The 18,588-nt window shown below is 41.2% G+C and overlaps 1 protein-coding gene across 2 annotated transcripts in view; it reads left to right on the top strand.

Moving 5' to 3' along the window:
• Maml2 (mastermind like transcriptional coactivator 2) overlaps window positions 1–18,588 on the top strand; it is a 322,888-nt gene that overhangs the window by 294,256 nt on the left and 10,044 nt on the right. For both annotated transcript variants that reach the window (XM_076926071.1, XM_076926072.1), the window contains exon 3: window positions 16,176–16,382. In XM_076926071.1, the coding sequence (XP_076782186.1) occupies window positions 16,176–16,382 (207 nt within the window). The remainder of the gene's footprint in view (window positions 1–16,175; window positions 16,383–18,588) is intronic.

Below are 18,588 nucleotides of genomic sequence, written 5' to 3'. Positions count from 1 at the left end.
AGTGTTGGTAGTGACCAATCTGTAAATCTCCAACATGTGATAGCCATTATTAACGTTCGTGGATAAACAGCTCAAGGGAACCAGTATTTGAACGCCAGATCTGCTTACTCCAGATTTAGAAATTGTTTTGATGCTCTGTGCTAGCCAACCATAGTTCCAGAGTCTCCATCATGGTTGATCTGGATCTTTGTTTGTAAGTCTTCTCATTATTAAAAAGAATATCTGACAAGTGCAGCTTACAAAGGAAAGGGTTATTTTGGTTCAGTGTTTGAGTGTAAGGTCCATCACAGCAGGCTAGGCACGACAGCCGAGCCGTGAGGCACTGAGCACTTCACAGCTGCAGTCAGGGAGCACGGAGAGATGGATACTGGTCCCCGAGTTGTGAGGCACTGGGCACTTCACAGCTGCAGTCAGGGAGCATGGAATGATGGATGCTGGCCCCCAGCAACCTTTCTCCTTTCTATTTGCTCCAGTACTGCAATGCATGAGATGGCCCTGCCCACATTATCATGGGACTTCCCTCCTCAGTTAAACTTTGTGGAAATACCCCCATGGACATACCTACTGGTGTGTCACCATGTTAATCCTAAATCTAGTCAAGCTGACAGTGAAGATTATTCACTACGCCCACCACATAGCACAGCCTTGGATGCTAGTTAGAAAAGGTTAGGAAGATCAGATCAATCCAACTGATGTTTTAAAGCATACTCATAAGCCAATCTGCCTTAACTAGAGAGACATAGTACACCAATTAGAACACGAAACAGTAAACTGAATTGACTCAACATTCCAGAATGGGTTGTTTTAAAATATAATCCACGACCATGTCAAAACCTAAACACATCTTTCTACGGTCCCCTGTTTGTTTGTTTGTTTGGTTGGTTGTTTCCACAGTCCAAGCTCACTGATAGTAGTTTTAAAGGTGGATTCTGGGAGGCTCAGGTTGAGAGATGTTTGCCTTCTGAACAGGACTCCTCATCAGACTGCTTTGATCTTCATGAGTCTGTAACTACCTTGTGGTTCCTCTTATCTAAGTTTCCAGTGTTGAGGTAATCCTTCCGTTTGGTTTCTTTATTTTTTTTTTTAGTTATATATTTTTAACAATTTGAGATGTGAAACAATGTATTTGGATCATATCCACGCTTCCCTCCTGTCCCAGACCTCCAGTACCTCCTAAGATCACGTGTTCTCCCTTCTCACCCTCTTCCTTCTTGATAAGTCACTGAGGTCAGTTAGAGCTCTGTGTATGCACAGGCACAGGGCCATTCAGTACAGTATGAGCAACTTAGGAGAAACCACACCCCTAAAGAAACGGGATTCTCCCTTCCCCGAGGAGCCATGACCTGCCCAAAGCTTCTCAGCTAGGGGTGGGTCTCGTGAGTGCCTCCTCTGTTCATGCTGGAGCATTAACTGGCTTGATCTGGTACCAGTCTTGTCGTATCACAGCTCCGTGCTCCAGAGCCAAGTGCACAGCTGAGACTTGCTGTTTAGTGTTCTGCTTTAGTTCACCATGGATGGAGGTATTAAAATCTACTTCATTTTCTAGAAATATGTCACCACTCAATTCTCGTTAACTTGAAAAGAGACCTGAATAGACATAAAAGAATCCTCAGGGATCAACTCCTTTCATAGTGAAATGTCCCTGCTTGTTGGAAAAGCAGTATGTTTCCCTTGTTTATTTTTTCTGTTGCCATTCTTTTTGCTCTTTGCTCCTCATCCTTTACAAAACTGTATTTGTAATCCATCGTCCTGCCTCAGCTGACTCCCACCCAGCTCAGTGTTAAAAGTGAGGGCAAACAATTCTTCAAGTTCCCCTAAGACCTACAAGACAGGTTCACAGTGCCTAAGCCCAGGACCAGAAACATAGAAAGAAAGGAGACCACAATGTCACTATGACATTACATCGCCTGAGGCCACTCGAGGTGAGGCTTGCTCACCCTACCAGTTCCGCTGCCTTGTGAAACAGAATATTTGAAAGAGGGTTCCTGAAAATGATTTGATTGCTTTTAAGCATGATGTTTTTATCAGCCTCCCAGCTGTTTCCATACAGAAGTGTTACTGAAGGTAGCCATGCTCACCAACCATAGGACTGAAGAATTTCATCTCATCAGTGGTAGGTTAAAGGATCAGATTTCCAAGGTTGTTTCTAGAAAATGGTGTTTAATCAATTTCTTCAACCATGCTTGAGCATAATCTAGTAAGCAGATGTGAAGTGAACAACTTATTGTGGGGCTCCCTGTATCCGTTCAGAGTCTGCCAGGCTCAGAATCAGAGCCAGGACACTGCACAGAGCAACTGCCAATGCCTGCAGCATTGGAAATGAGAATTCAGAGCAGAGAGAGTCCCTTCAGGCAGGGCACAGTAGAGCTCAGAGACAGGAAACCTGCCAGCCTGCCTCCGCTGGAGGAACACGTGCAGCAAGGAACAAGGAGCCACTTAATGATTAATCACTGTCAACCTTTGTTCTGGTTAAAGACTTGGTTGTTGGGCGAGACTTGTAATGAGGGACTGTTTGGAGTCTGTTGCTATGAGATTGCTTTGGATCCTCAGTGGCTGGAAGGCACAGTGCTCTTTTGCCCAGTGGGGCTAACTTGAAAGTGCTCTCACAGTGCCTGCTAGAGGTGAGGAAGAGACCTGGAAAGATCCGGCTCTCAGGAGTCAATCCAGAGCCTGAGAAAGGACAGTTAGCCCAGCCCTAAGCTTGGCTCCGTTGACATGCAATTTTTTAACAAATTCTAGAAAACTGTCAGTAAGTGAAATAGATCAAGGTGATTTATAAAAAAAAAAAAAAAAAAAAAAAAAAAAAAAAAAAAAAAAAAAAAAAAAAAACCAAAGACACACTCTGAAAGTATACATGAAGCACAGAAGTACACAGACAGCACATAAACACACACCTACAGGCAACCCTTTCAGATTCAGCAAGTTCACAGTCAGAAAGCAAAATGTAAACCGATGTCACCATTCCTCCTGTTGTCTATTAATAAGATACTGAATTGTGACTTTCAAGCCAAATTCCTCCTTACCATAAAAAGGTTCTCTAAAAGGCTGGAGTCTCTCTTGACATTTTCTTTAAAGTTAAGAAAAAAAAAAAATTCTATTGTTGATTAGTTGGCTTGTAGACTTTTACAATGGCATTTTAAAACCTTCGTTTTACTAACAAGAAGCATTTCAAAGAAGGAAAAGCAGTATTTTTAAATTCAAAAAATTATTCTTCTGGGTTGAAGTGGACTTATAAAACAATGAAATTTTTATAAGCATTATTGTGTGATTCTAAGATATACACTTGTAGGTGGAAGTATTGATATAGACTAGGGAGTGTGGGTGATACTTTCAGATGAGAAAGCAATCTCTCTCACTCTGTCTGTCTGTTTCTCCCTGCCTTTCTCCCTGTCACCCTCCTCCAACAAATAAATGTGTCTACCATTGTTTTACTATGTCTGTAAAATGTAACTTATATTGTGTTTATGACTTGATTATAACTGTTAGTGTCAAAGTGTCACTCGTCCCTCCCCTTAACCCATCTACAGTGAATCAAAAAAAGCTGAATAAGAACTGTTTGGGCCTCAAAACCCGTCAAACCTTCAGAGTCTGAAACTCTCTGTCCCTACCTGCTCTGCAGGTTGCCACAGCTCCCCCACTTAACATCAAAGGAGATTCTACTAATCACAGTGAACCAGGGAGCTGGAAATAGCAAATCCACCGATCCCAGTGTCTCCCAATAGATTTACTCTGACTCCTTCCAAACAGGAAATTTTCATTTTACATTTAAAGGTCTAAATAGACTTTATTTTCCTTGGAAAAATACTCATGACCTGTAAGCACTGCGATTTCCATTAAACTGAGACTATGTTCAAACATGACCCATGAATAAAGAAGAGGAGAGAAAGGTTTTTCTCTGACCATAATTATCCGTTGATCTTATAATGCGGTGATATAATTAAGAAAACCGCAATGATAATGGGTACTGTAACTGGTTAAGACCTTAGAGCTGTCATAGACTAGATCAGCCCTGGTGCTACCCTATGTTTCTGCTCTGGTTCAGGAAACAGCTTCCCCTAACTGGAACTTCATAAATCTCAGCAGGCCTGACTGATTTCCTACCCTTGACTATAGATATTTACATGAAGGAGCTTGACCGTTGTGTGATGCTGGTCCATGAGCACGTGTCCTTGAATACGATTTTGAAGCAGCTTACCTAAAATCTTTAGGAGAGTTGGGATATCTATCAAAATAAATCACTTTATACAGAACACTGTGAGCTATTATTTGCATTTAAATAGAAACACTACAGCCTTCCTTTACTGTGACAAATGCCCATTGGTAACTGACCGCATTTCTGATTCCCCTAAGAGGTAACTGTATCTATCAAAGTCCGTTTCCCCGCCAGCCTCTGAACATTTGCGGGCTTGTAAATATAATAGCTGTTTCTGAGAATATTACATTTGACTGTTAAATATGCCCACTACATACCAAGAGCCTCTTTCTGATTTTTATGAATAATAAATATAGTAAAATTCATGAAATCACCCATATTTACGCAGTGTTTTCCCCGTGCAAACAGTGACTATCCCACTATCTCGTATGAGTGAGCTAGATTTTTCAGTACAGGTTATAATCTAAAGACATGGCAAAGCATTGACATGAATTGCATCCTAATTACCACGGGGAAAACAATGAATCCAGCTGCCAGAAACGTGCTGAAGGCAGAGAGCAGAGACACTATGCAAGTGTTCTTCTCCTGCATTGGGAGGTGGAGGACACATGGTGGCAGCTCACTGCAGAAGGACTGCAGTCCATGGGCCTGGCCACTGTCACACTTGGTAATATTTACTTATCTGAAATCAGTCGAATTACTTACCCTAACACTGTAAGTTAAGAACTTTCATTAACACTATGACAAACAGTGTAGTTTTGCCTTAAAACACATAGGTTTACCCCAGGCAGTGGTGGCACATGCCTTTAATCCCAGCATTTGGGAGGCAGAGGCAGGTGGATTTCTGACTTCGAGGCCAGCCTGGTCTACAGAGTGAGTTCCGGGACAGTGAGGGCTACACAGAGAAACCCTGCCTCAAAAAACCAAAAACAAAGAAAAAGAAAAAAAGAAAACACATAGGTTTAACTAACTCTCAAAATACTCAGAGTGCTAAAGCCAGACAGATACCTTGAAGGCAGCAACTTTTAAAAACAGTGCTGACACCTCAGTGGGGTAGAAGAAGCCGTTTCTACAGGAGGAAAGCAGAAGTGAATACCATGGGAGAGTCCGATGAACACGATGAACCTCAACTAAAAATCTATTAAGCAAATCAGGCCCTCGGGTGAGATGATCCAGCTGTGCCTTGCTGATGCCAAAGTAACCACAGTAGCTGATGTTGTCAATTCAAACATTCTTTTCAAAACAACTCTTTTTTTTTTTTGCAATATGTGTATATAGTTGATATTAATCTGCGTGGTGTCCAATAGTGTGGCCTTTAGCTTGCTTGGCCCAAGCGCTACTAATCTTACAGGGGATGTGACCAGTTGTTTTTAAATTTTTGTCTCATTTCCTTCTCAGGATAGCTGACTAGCAATACTTTTAAGTTCTAAAAGGACCCAATTGGCTCAAGTTTAGTCATAGTTTTGATTTAAATGTTAGCTGTCTACTAAATGAGCTGTGATTCGGAGTCAACCAGCTACTAGGGAGTTGCAGCAGACCCAGATGTATACTCTCTTAAGAAGCACCACACGGATCTGGAAAGCACAAGACAATGTAAACACTGGAGATTGCACCACATATCAGTCTCCTTATGCTCGGCTGATGAGCAGTTAGGAGACTAAGCCACAAATGTTTACCCAGTTCAAAGATGGCTGGCCAGTCAGAGTTCCAGTCAAGAATCTGTTTGCAGTTACAAGTAACAGAACCCAGTGCAACCAATCCACCCAAGTTGCTGAGAAATGGGGGTCCCAAAGTTCCTGATCATCTGTATTGTGGAATTTACACCCCAGGCTTTGATGGTGAGCAGGGATCTTGCATTGACTAACAACTGACACTCCAAGCTAAGACACTGGGTGTTATATCCAAGTTTGACATTCGTAATTTTATTGAAAGTTCTCAGTATACATGTTACTTTCTTAATAGTTGGATAATTGTGACTTACAAGTGAAGTTTAATCAAATACTTACCTGTTACTTCTTTGACAAATAATCTCAAATGTGAAATAATCTCTCAGAAAGATCCCAAGTCCTATTAACAACAAATGTATCTTAAAATCCTCACTATTCTTTTCTACAGTCATGGCTACAGGGTGACTGCAGAGTGGGCATTTGTGCAGCTGACTTATAAGACCAAAAAAAAAAAAAAAAAAAAAATCATTGACCTTCCTCATTCTTTGAGTAGATTTTTTTTTACCATTATTATTTTTCTAAAATGTTACTGTGGTACCTTGCACATAAAAATGTATTTGTACAGTTTACATAAATAAGATTTGGTAGATAACTTTATTTTCTGGGTACTGATACAAGAGAAATCTCCACTTTTTTTGAAATTTGTCCCTTAGAGTCTTAAGGAGAACTCAGCTTTTTTTGACGTCCCACATTTAGCGAAGCATCCTAATCCAGGGAACATTTCAGTGTTGTATGTGACAGAGAGCACATGGCTCCTTCCTAAAGTCCCATGTGGCCATTACAATAAAGCACTTGAAGATTCTCAAAAAATGTCATAGAACACGAAGTTGTTTGAAGACATTAACCGGGCAGTGTATACTGCTTGCCCCTCTGTAGCTCCAAAGCACTAAGCAAAACACAACAATGAATATGGCCTCTACTTCTCTTTTAAAGAGGTAGCTTATCTTAGATTTGTTTTGTACTACTTAGTACAGAATAGAGAATCAAGACTTAAAAGTTATTCCTAGGAAATTGTAGGGTTGTTTGTTTGTTTGTTTGTTCTCTGCTTTTGTTTTTGTTTTTGTTTTTTTTTGTTTTGGTACAGAACTAAGGAAAAGATAGACCTTTTTACAGACTCACTTGAGAACTTATACCAGAGCTATGCAATTTGTACGCTGTGCTTTCTGACATTTATGTGTGTGAATATGTCCGGCATTCGGTCTATACGTTTCTCCAGTGTTTTCATTGCAATCCTCCATTCATTTACGGAAGAGAAGGAACACTTTGAGACCCCATCCTTTGCCCTACCTGGCCCAAAGCCATCGTTGGATTATGATAGAGGCAAGAGATTATGATTTTGCATGCCATGTTGCTAAATCATATTTTAGACTCAACCGAGAAATAGAAATTGAATTGTTTTCTTCCAATGGTATGTACTGTTCACTTGACCAAGTACAAAAGGAATTTTAACTATTTGGTCAGATTAGAACTAAGATTATAATCTAAATTCCACATTTTAAAGTTGGAGAGCATAAGGTCACAAAAGTTATGAAGAAAGACTAAAACTGACTGGGTTCATAGGTTACAGGGACCAATTCATAATATATATATATATATATATATATATATATATATATATATATATATATATATATATTATTGTGTAGCCTGGGCTACACAAGACTCCAGCTAAACAAAGCAAATCGAAACTACAAACAAAACAAGCAAACCAACAAACAAACAAAAACCATGAGGCTGAAGAGATGGGACAGCAGTTAAGAGCATCAGCTGCTCTTCCAAAGAACTGAGATCAATTCCCAGCACCTGTAAGACTGCCCACAGCGATCTGTAACTTAGTCCCAGTAAATTCAGTGCCCTCTTCTGGCCTCCATTGGTACTGCTTGTACATAGTACACAGCCATACTAGCAGACAAAACAGGCACACACAGAAAATGAACATGTGCGCGCACACACACACAGACACACACACACTACATTCATTGGCTGTGACTGATGTGATATTACTGGAGTTCCTTAGCAATCATAAGAAGCACTATTACCATTTATGAGATACAGTTGGCTACTGACAAAATTGCCCACACATACTACTTCCCAGTTGTTTTCATTTCGTAGAAGCAGTATTGATAGTGTTTAGTTCCATAAGTTCAAGGGACTCAGTAGGTGTGTCGACGGTGTTAATATAAACCCCAAACTGCTTACTCTGTTGTCATGTAGCTAACTAATGTTTGTTAACAACCAGGTTAATTTAAGCAGAGAGCTTAGTATCTATCTGAAGTTGGATGCACACTCCACGCTACTGTACTAAGTACTTTACTCACTTCATACTGTTTGGTCTTAAAAAAATCTTCTGATGCTATTTTAACCCAATTCCGCTTGTTGAAAAGTGAAGTGGGGACTTTAGCCAATGATGTCTGCTGCCTACCTTTCAAATTGCTGCTAAGGACACAGGAATATTTTCTAAACATTCTGTGTGTTAACAAGCGCATTCGCCTTTTAGAACAAAACAAGTTTATTTTTATCTCTTCTGATTTAAATTTGGAACAATAACGAAAATATTGTTATTGTAGGGATTAAACAAGACGTCAAGCCTTTGATAAGTGACCTCTAGCTTTCAAAAACTGATGCCTTGGCTAAGAGCACTGACTGCTCTTCCTGAGGTCCTGAGTTCAATTCCCAGCCACCACATGGTGGCTCACAACCATCTGCAATGGGATCCGTTGCACTCTTCTGGTGTGTGTCTGAAGACAGCTACAGTGTATTCATACAAAAACTGATGCCTGCTAATGGGACATCTCAGGTTGCACATCACTGCTGTCTTCACTGTGGTCATTGCTGGTGACAACACGAAGTTCCTTATCTCACACTCTTGGTAGCATCTTTTCACGGTGGCTCTGTGATATAACACGCCTATTCGCAAACACTGGAATTAAGAACATAGCTCCACGCCTGACTCACTTTTTCTTCTACTACAGTTTCCCAGTTACTCCTGAAGGGATTAGCACTTTGACATCTTGTGTCTCATTGACAGGAAGGTCTGTCCTTGTTCCTACTCTGAACTGCTTCCTTGTTCATTCACATACATTTTAAAGATCAAAAACCATTTATACAGAGAGTCTGCCCTACTCAAGGACTATCCTGATGAATATACCTCAGACATCCGAGCATATTTCTAGGAGACAAATGGGTATAAACTATGGAACCATTGCACTGGCTGTCATAGGCCAGTGCCATTTGTCACAGACACAGAAGAACCTCAACCTTAGGGACTCAGAGACGACTGCCTGATAGACATTTTAACTGAAGCATCAGCTGGCTGGGAGAGGGAAGCAGAGGAGGACTGTTCCAGACAGATAGGATTATTATGGTTTGAATGAGAATGTCCCCATATGCTCTGTATTTAAATACCTAGTCTCTGGCTGGTGGTTCTGTCTGTAAGACATATCATTATGTTCACAAACAAATCTTTGGTGAGCAGAGGGTGAACTTCACAGACTGAGGTCTGAGGATGGTCTGGACACATTTAGGGAATGTATAAGCTTCTTGAAACAAATGACAAACTTGTTGGTTTCTATGTGTGCTTGTGGAGATGAGAAGAAAGGCAGACTTGATAGCTTTATGAAATCTTCACAGGGCATCATAACAAAACAGCACATTTGGCCCTAGAGACAGAGAGCTAAAGGCCAGCTTGCAGAGCAGAAATCTCAGGTCCACCACAAAGAGCCCTTCTAAAACTGAAGAATTTCTCAGTTAAGAAAAATGCCTCATTCCTTCCCCTGAGTGAGTCCGTTTTTCCCACTCCGCCCTGACCCACTGATGTTCTGTTCCTGGCCACAGTCTACCCCAGAGATACCTCCTCATGGAACTGCTCTCACTGCCAACCCATAATAAGTGTTCACCCCAAAGGCTAAGAATAGACACAGTGTCCTGGTGACTTGAATATTAGGCAATATCTGAAAGAAACCTCATTTCCATCGGTGGAACCAGAGAGAATGCACATTGCAGGCTCAGACTTTCCCTGCTGAGCAAGTGATGTAAAATCCTCCGAAAGAAACGCATCCACCTGATGACCTATCTCAAAGGAAAATGCTAAGTTCACAACATTTTTCCTTCCTTCTCAAACTCCATCTCCAACACCCCTGCCCCCCCCCATGCCTAAAGACAACACTATGCCCCCCCACACACACACACACACATATTTCTAGCAGGCAACATGAAAAATCCTCTCTTCTACATTTTTAAAAATGATGTGTTTGTGCATGCATACATGTGAATGTATGAGTTTATGTGTACCTTGTGTATGTGTGTGCCCATGGAGACCAGAGTAATGTGTTAATCCCCTGGAGCTGGAGTAACATGTCGCTGTGACTAGCCATGTGTATGCTAGGAACTGAATTCAAGTCCTCTGCAAGGGCAGCAACTGAACCGTGTCTTTTAGCCAGTGAGTATTTTACATAATGCATTTCCCAGAATTTAGACATGCACCCTCCATCTTTTGATTAGATATGTGAGCTTGTGTAACTCAAGTCCTTAAGGACTGGGGGCTATATCTTCTTCTAAAATGTGGACTTGGACTTTGTGAGTTCCTTCCATTCCCAACAGATGCCATGGGCGCTGGAGGGAGGGGAGGAGTCGGGAAGATGTGAATGGAAACACTTATCATGATAGCATTGCTTATTCAGTTTGCCAGTTACTTCCAAGAATTTCAGGGCCCCTTCCCTAAAGCATCCCCCACCCAACTTAATGCAAAAGACTAAAGTTTAGCATAGGTAAGCAGGAAAAGTGCCAACTGACTGGTTCTGTAAAGGCCAGATATTTGGGTCACAAGGTTTCAGTCACAGCTCTTGAACTCTGTCGGTATAGTAGACAAGCAGTTCCAGACACTATGTAAGTGAATGTGTAGGATCCTGACCTGATGACATTCTATACACTAAACAAAGGTAGCCAGTGGGAGCAGTGCAACCTTTGCGTCATTTACTGACCCTTGAAACTGAGCCCTGAAGTCTCCGATCTGAGACGGGACTGTCTTAAGTTTCCAAACTCCATCTGAAGTAATTCCCTGACAGATTCCTCTGCAGCGATTGTCCTTGTGTCAAACAAGGGCCATTCAATCACTTCAGCTGCCCACAGCCACCTCACCCTGCCTACCCCCGAATAAATGATTTGAAAGATCTGGTTTAACAGCTTAGAGGGAATCCGAAAGAAACAGCTCAGGCAGCGTGTTTCTCAGGCAGAGATATAAATAAATAGCTTTATCAGCTGACAGTGCTAAAGATGAATAGCCTGGGGGAACAGTTGAGCAGTTAGTTCATTGAGACAGGGGATGCAAGAAGGGAGGAGAGAAGAAAAATTGAATAGCAAACCAGTTTGTGAGATCTACTGTACAGGCCTGCCCAGCTGGGTACTTTATCTTGAATTTGTTTTGCAAATTGCAGATGCCTAACTGTAGAAGCCAAGAAAAAGGAAGGGTAGTCAAACCACCCCAAATACTCCCAGGGGTCTCTAGTAACTCTAAGGACTTTGTTTTGTAAGGGGGGGAAATCATTAAATATCCTCCTTGTAAATCAGAGACTCAGAGGGCCGTTTCAATCAGAGGTATAGAACAGCACATATTCTTTTGCTATTCTTTAAGTAACAAGAGAACAATACTTATTTTCAAACTTTGAGTCCTTTGTGAAAGCTTCTGTGTGTCTGTACAGCTCACAAAACTGCTTTAGCAATGACTAAATTCAGTGAGCCTTACCATATCAGATATCTCTCAAGGATCTGGTAGATTCTTTTCTTTGCTGTCTTCTGACATGTCAAACACACTAGCTTCCTACTTCTGGCTGAAGTCAGTTCTCCATGACAGAAAGAATCCCTGTTTCACATTAGAACAAAATAAATCACATCATTCTTATTTTGAAGCATCTGTTAGAAAGATTACTCATATGTTGGTCACAATATACTGAGATTGTCGAAGTAAGATCTACCTGCCAAGCTTTGCCTCTTCGTTTGATCCTAAGATTTTCTTCATACAAACTGTTTCATTAAATTTCTAAGCTGAGGCCTCAACCTACACAAAGAACTCTGGGCCGGTGAGGAAAGCTGAGGGTGGGAGAGCTATTCTTCCCCGGGAAAAAATACACCCGATCAGTTTTCTAGTGACAGTCACCCTGAAAACATACATACAAGAAAAATTATACAGACTTAACAGGTTATATTTAGGAGTATATATGTATAATCAAATACATATATGCATGCAATAACAATTGCTGGAAAAGGAGGTCGTGAAGTACACTGGGGAGGGCTGTATGGGTGGAAAAGAGAGAAGGAAATGTAATTAAGTTATATTAGCAAAGAACTTAAATTAGAAAAGTGTGTGTGTGTGTGTGTGTGTGTGTGTGTGTGTGTGTGTATTCTAAAGCTGGATGAGGGAGTGCACACCTATAATCTCAATATACACCTGTATCTCAAGTACGAAAACTTGTGACTATGTAAATGAAATGTAAATGAAGACAGGGTGGGTTAGCATCAAACATTATAGCATTAGAACTTAAAAGAGAAAAAGAAAACATAAATGAAAGATACTTCAATTATTTTAATCAGGTGTGTGTTTGTAACTTGTTACCAAACCAGTCTTTGACTCCAATGTCTCTACAACCTTGGGTTTTTCCATGCTGATAACATTACCACAGTGGAAATGACATGAGTCGTTCACAGCCACACGAGCACATACAGACATACACATGCAGTATCATGGAAGGTGAGGATGTGTCAACTTTACCATGGCTACCATTTGCCCTCCAGGAAGAAAGATGTATTGGGTGGAGGGAGAACCAGCTGATGTCTGTGGTGTTGAGTTCTCCATGGCTGAATCTGAGGGTAGCAGTAAGGCTGGATGTAGAAACCAGAGCCAATGCACTGGAGCATATTTTTCTTTCAAAATATTTTATGTACTGCAGTTTGCACAACATCTTGGCAATGAAGGCATGTCTGTGAAGGAGGTGTCTTGTGTTTCACAGCTAACATAAGGGCAAAAAATATGACAGCAGCTAAATGTGACTTCAATCACGAACTGAGAGAGTGTGTAAGAGTACCATGGTAAGGTCTATGAGCTACAAGTTCAAAGGTAAAAAAAAAAATCTACAAAATTCCAAGAGAATTTATTTCTTTCTCTTCCACACCAGGACATGTCCCTCCGCTCCAACACTATTTTCAAATTTGGACAACACTTGAGACTTTAGGGAAAGGGTCCTAGAATATTTTTGGTATTGTCTAGGAATGAAACTAAGTTTAGAACAGTCCATCTGTTTGATTAGAGAGAAAAAGAGCTGCGTTTTCTTGGCATGCACATCCTTTCTAAATCTCAGAGATGGGCGTTGTTCCAGATTTCTCTGGAAATCATTCTGAACCTCACCAGTTCTGCCAACACTAAACACGCTGTCCATCTCTTTTCTTGTAGTTTTTTTACATTATATTTTATTTCTTCTTTGGAAGTCTCATATATTATGACAATGTAGTTGGTTCCTATCTGTTCTTTGCTTCCTTCCAACTTTCCCTTCTCAACTCCATGTTCTCTCTTTCTTGTTATTAGTAACCCTGAGTCCAGTTGGTATCATCCAATACAGATATGTTCATGGGTGAGGGACCATGTGCTGGGCATGGACACCTACCATGTAGCTTATAAACTCATGTGTTATCTAAGGGCGTATATCTGTGTGTCCCCTTCGAGTTCTAAATGAACTCTGCATGTCTGATCAAGATTTCTTAGAACAGCTTTCAGTGACCTGCAAGGCTAACCTATCTGCTTCAAAAAGAAAAAGATAAAAATAAAAATGGACTCTTGAAATAGCATTAGCAGCTATGAGTGGCCACCATTAAAGCCCTTCATTAGAGTCAGCCATTTGATTGTCATGGGGTGACGGTGACATCAGCACCTCAGTACTATAGTCATTTTTCCAGTTCCCATTCTACAGATGAGGAGAGTGAATTCACGTCTTCTCGACCCCCATCTAATAAATGCTAGAACCAGGGCATGGATTGGGCAGGCCATACCCCAGAGCTCCTACTTTTGTTCAGTAAAGTCATGCGAAGAGATTTTTAAAAAAAGGTAGACTGTTTGTCAATCATTTCCTTTAAGCATGAAATATTTTTTCTCAAAGCCTTGCACAAAACTTCAGGTTGTATCTTAGAAAAGATTGTTCAGGTTGAAATAGAGCAGAGGTCCAACTACTGCTTCCAGTGTGTTCTCTCAGCTTGATTCCTTCCTCCAACATTCCCAAGGGTCCTTCCAGCCCTTCCACCCTGCCTCTTTCCTCCCGCCACAGACTCTTCTTCCATCTCCTTTATCTGAGAAGTCCCAAGGGTTCTGCCATCAGTTCTCCCCCACTCCCTCTATTTCCTACTCTACTTTCCTTCCAAGACACTCAACTCTCTGATTTTCTTCTCTTCCACTCTGCCAGGGACTCACAAGCTCTTGTCTTCAAGTCCACATTTTTAGTGGCTTGTAAGACACATGGAGACAAATGACTTCCGGGGGCTATGTTCATTTCAAGTTGAAAGAAGGCCACAGGAAGATGACTGTCTTGGTAGATGGCTCATGCAAAATTCTGTCTTCAGTGTTTCCTGTCTCAGCTTAGAGCAGCATCGTACCACAATGGAGAGGGAGCATTCTTCAGTCAGGCTAACCTGGCTGCAAAGCCTCTGCCACATTCACACCTCCAGCTCCAAGGTCTCCCTCAGCTCAGATACTTCATCTGGAAAATTGAAATAAAAATACTAGTATAAAAATACTAGCTCTTGTTTGTTTTGGTGGATGGATTGAATAAATGGTGCAAATAAAGCATTGAATGTTGGGTCTGGCCTGTGTGCTAAGTCTTGGTGTGTGGCTCGCTATACAATTATTCTAGATGCCTTTGCTGTTTGTTTGATATGCTATAAAGCTACAGTTTCCTATTGTACCAGATTTCAGACTGGCAGCTTTCAACTAAAATAAATAAGAAAGAAAGAAAGAAAGAAAGAAAGAAAGAAAGAAAGAAAGAAAGAAAGAAAGAAAGAAAGAAAGAAAGCTTAGTAAGTAACTTTTTTTTTTTTAATGGAATAAAGAAGATAATTCTCGAGAATGGTGTACCACCCCTACTCCTCGAGCATCATGAGAGTTCCTGTTTTGATGTGCTGTAAGCACTTGCTATCCAGCTGGAGAGTAGGAGTTGAGCTGTTGAACTGTTTTGCTTCTGTGTATTTCATGTTTCTCAAAAGTGCCATAAGCATGAGCTTGTACCGGTGCAAAGTAACCTGCCTCCCGGATGACTGTCATCAACAGATTAAGATTTTTAATGTGCTTCTATTACATAGTTGAAATTCTTATTTTAGACTATTGTGTTGGTTGTGTTTTGAGACTTTGCCTCCTGTATCCCAGGTTGGCCTTGAACTTGTTATATATCAGAGGATAACCTCGAACCCGTGGTTCTCCTGCCTCCACCTCCTGAGAGCCGGAATGACAAGAGTATTTCACTATGCTCAGGCTGATCTTATAATTCCTAACCTTGTAATCTGAGCATTTTCTCTCCCTTGGTTAGATATGAATTCTACAAGGAGACCATGTTTTCCAGTCTTCTTGGAGTCCTACTAGTACAGAGCTCTGGATATTTCATTAGGACAAAATGATACCTCAGAGGACTTAGCTGCTGTCCCTGCAGGGTTCTAATGTATCAATGCCTAAAAACTAGTAGCTCCTCAGATCAGAGTGGTAATTTTCCAATATCCAATATTATTTGATATATAATGTTATTTTCTCCATCATTGCCAACAAGTGGGGTGTTGTCCCCTTAGCATAAACTGCTGTGAGATTAATGGGCTCTAAATAAGAGAATAAATACCTTCTGCCTCATGTCTGGAATGGCAATTCAACTTTAAACACATGGTTGGAAACTCCATTTTTATTGTAGGGTCAGAAATAATAAATGCACACTGACTTGTGAGGGAAAAGAAATGGCTGCCGCTCTGTGATGCCTCTGCTTCAGAGAAGTTGAGAGTGTCACTGAATATTTTCTTTGAGGTTCCCTAAACACCTCTGGAATGAGGAGACTCCTAAGAAGAGTCCAATGCCCACCATTTACCTTCCTGCTCTGCTCTCAGTGTGACACAACAACAGCTTTTCAAAAGTGATTCTTCAGATGTCCAACTCATTAACCAAATTTGATCCCCAACGGGATGAAAATAGGATGAAAATACTTGGAATCTAAGCTTGATCATCTTTGTGCTCCCGTGTCTCCTTTAATTCACAGTAGCTTGCCCTCCTCCTCTCTCTTCTACAGGATCAACACACTGTGGTAGGCCAGAGCACAGGCCCCAGTCCAAGTCCCAACTCCTGCTCAAATCCAAACACTGGAAGTGGTTACATGAACTCCCAGCAGTCCCTGTTGAATCAGCAGATGATGGGGAAGAAGCAGACCCTGCAGAGGCCAACAACCATGGAGCAGAAGCAGCAACTTCCCCTCCAGCAGCAGATGCTGGCTGACACGGTAAACCTTTCTCCGAACTTCTACTGTAGACACTTGCTGGCCTTGGAGAGATAAAGTGTCCCTTGTCCTTCTGTTTCTTGCCATGTTCTATTCCTCTACTTACATGACGGTAAGGAGGGTGTAGTGGATACAAGAGAAACTAAACTGTATGAGTTTAAAATGCAGGGGAGTGGGGAAGCCTGACTTCCCAGCTGCTAGGCATATGGAATACACAGCCCTCAATGGCTAGCCCTGCCCAGTTCAGGAATGTCTGTGGCCAGCAGGGCATTTGATGGGCGCAAAGGAAGGCTCAGTTGTTCCCAGCCTCAAGGGGTGGAAATAGTGAACTGTGCTTTAATCACCCCAACTCCAAACTGATTTTAGAGGCAAATGAACTTTAAAGGAAAGTTTTAAAGGTTTTAAAGGCCACCAAGATTTGGCTTCCCCAAAAGCAAAGCATCTCAGAGTGGGGGCTGTTTTAAAAAAGAACATTTTGAATGAATTTCCACTTCACCATCTTTGCCTGACCCCTTAAGAACCACAAGGTTGTTTTTCCCAAACACCACCAGAGCTCTAGCCTTGGTTCCATATTTATTACTCATTCTTTGGTATTCTTAGACATCAGCAAACGCATCAGCCCAAACTCCTCTTCCTAAGACTGCAACACCCTCTCCTTCAGCCTGTCCTGCCCAGTTAAATCAAAAGGGACAAAGCCAAACAGTTCAGGGTAAATAGACCTACAGAAAAAAGGGAGGGCGAGGTCAGGTGGTGCAGCTCAGTGATTAGATAGACTATTTGCCTAGTATGCCTGAAGTCCTGGGTTCGATTCCCAACAGTGGAAGATGAACTAAATCATTTTATATTCGAGGAACTTTTTAGAAACAGCCCAAAATGTCAAGTGCTATAAACACCATGAATATTCAGTGAATACTGAAAAATCATGACGATACAAGCTACAAACAAAATAACCACTTCCCCTCTTGTTGCCCTAATGGATCACAGAACCCACAGGGAAATTACAAAAAAAAAAAAAAAAAAAAAAAAAAAAAAAAAAAAAAAAAAAAAAAAAAAACAAACAAAAACAAAAAAAAAAAAAAACAAAAACACAAAAACACACACAAAAACAAACACACACAAAAACAAAAAAAAAAAAACACACAAAAAAAAAAACAAAAACAAAAAAACCACTTAAATAGGCTAGTGTAATGCAAATGCTTAAATGCTGTGCTGTGAGAATTGCTAGAAATGGCTGCAAAGAAGTTAACTCCAAGGATCAGAAGGTGCAGAGGAAGTTAGGGGAAGAGTAGAGCTTGGGGATGGAGGTGTCATCCCAACCCAAAGATGTAGCACACTCAACATACAGTACACAAAGGACGCACATACTGTCAAGGCATAGAATGTGGTCAGGGGTGGAGGACAGGACATGGAGGCCAGAGGAACAAGCTTGCTAAGTCACACTGTCTAAAAAGCAACTGCTTTTTAAAAAAGAAACACTGTGCTCAGATTTGCATACAACTAAAGACGGGCTGTTAGGAGAAAATGTTCAGCTCCGGTTTGAAAATATGGCAAATCATCTCCCCAAATGAGGTAAATTTTGACTTTGATCTGATAAGACTACAGCATTCGGATAGAAATGGTGGATGCCACAGTTTTAAGCAGAGGGCAAAGACCAAAGGAGGCAGCCCTGGTTTCTATGTACTGGTTAGTTGCATGTCAAACTAGTAACAATGTAGCAAACACAGGAGTCTTTAAACAAATGGCTGTGGTAGTGAGCCCTTAAGCTACAGGGTCTGAAATCTGTGGTCAAATCTGTTTCTCTCTCCTCCTTCTATCTTTATAACCTGAATAGCCTAGAAACAAGGGTGAAGAGGAGAAAAAGTGCCATTTCCAACTGACTTACTGGCAAGACTTTTATTATTCCCATTGACACTCAAATTGGATCAGTTTTACACGATGGAGTTTCCGGGTTTTCTGCTTTCCTTACAAGAACCTGATTAAAAGTGACACACACACATTCTTGAGGAGCTGGCAATGGCGCTGGCCTGACTCCCACTGGCGCCCCTGTTGAGTCTCCCTGGACAGGTGCAGAGGGAAGTGGTGGGATGAATGAGAACGAAGCTGCACTTTCTGTGGTCCTTACAAAGCATCCCACTTCTCTTTGTCTGGATGCCATTGAGGGTGCCTATGCTTTTTAGCATATCCAGGAAGAAGCAGCCTTTGATGCCCC

This window comes from Arvicanthis niloticus, chromosome 27, assembly GCF_011762505.2.
Source record: "Arvicanthis niloticus isolate mArvNil1 chromosome 27, mArvNil1.pat.X, whole genome shotgun sequence".
In the NCBI taxonomy this organism is placed as follows: Eukaryota; Metazoa; Chordata; class Mammalia; order Rodentia; family Muridae; genus Arvicanthis; species Arvicanthis niloticus.
This window is presented reverse-complemented; position numbering and strand designations above follow the sequence as displayed.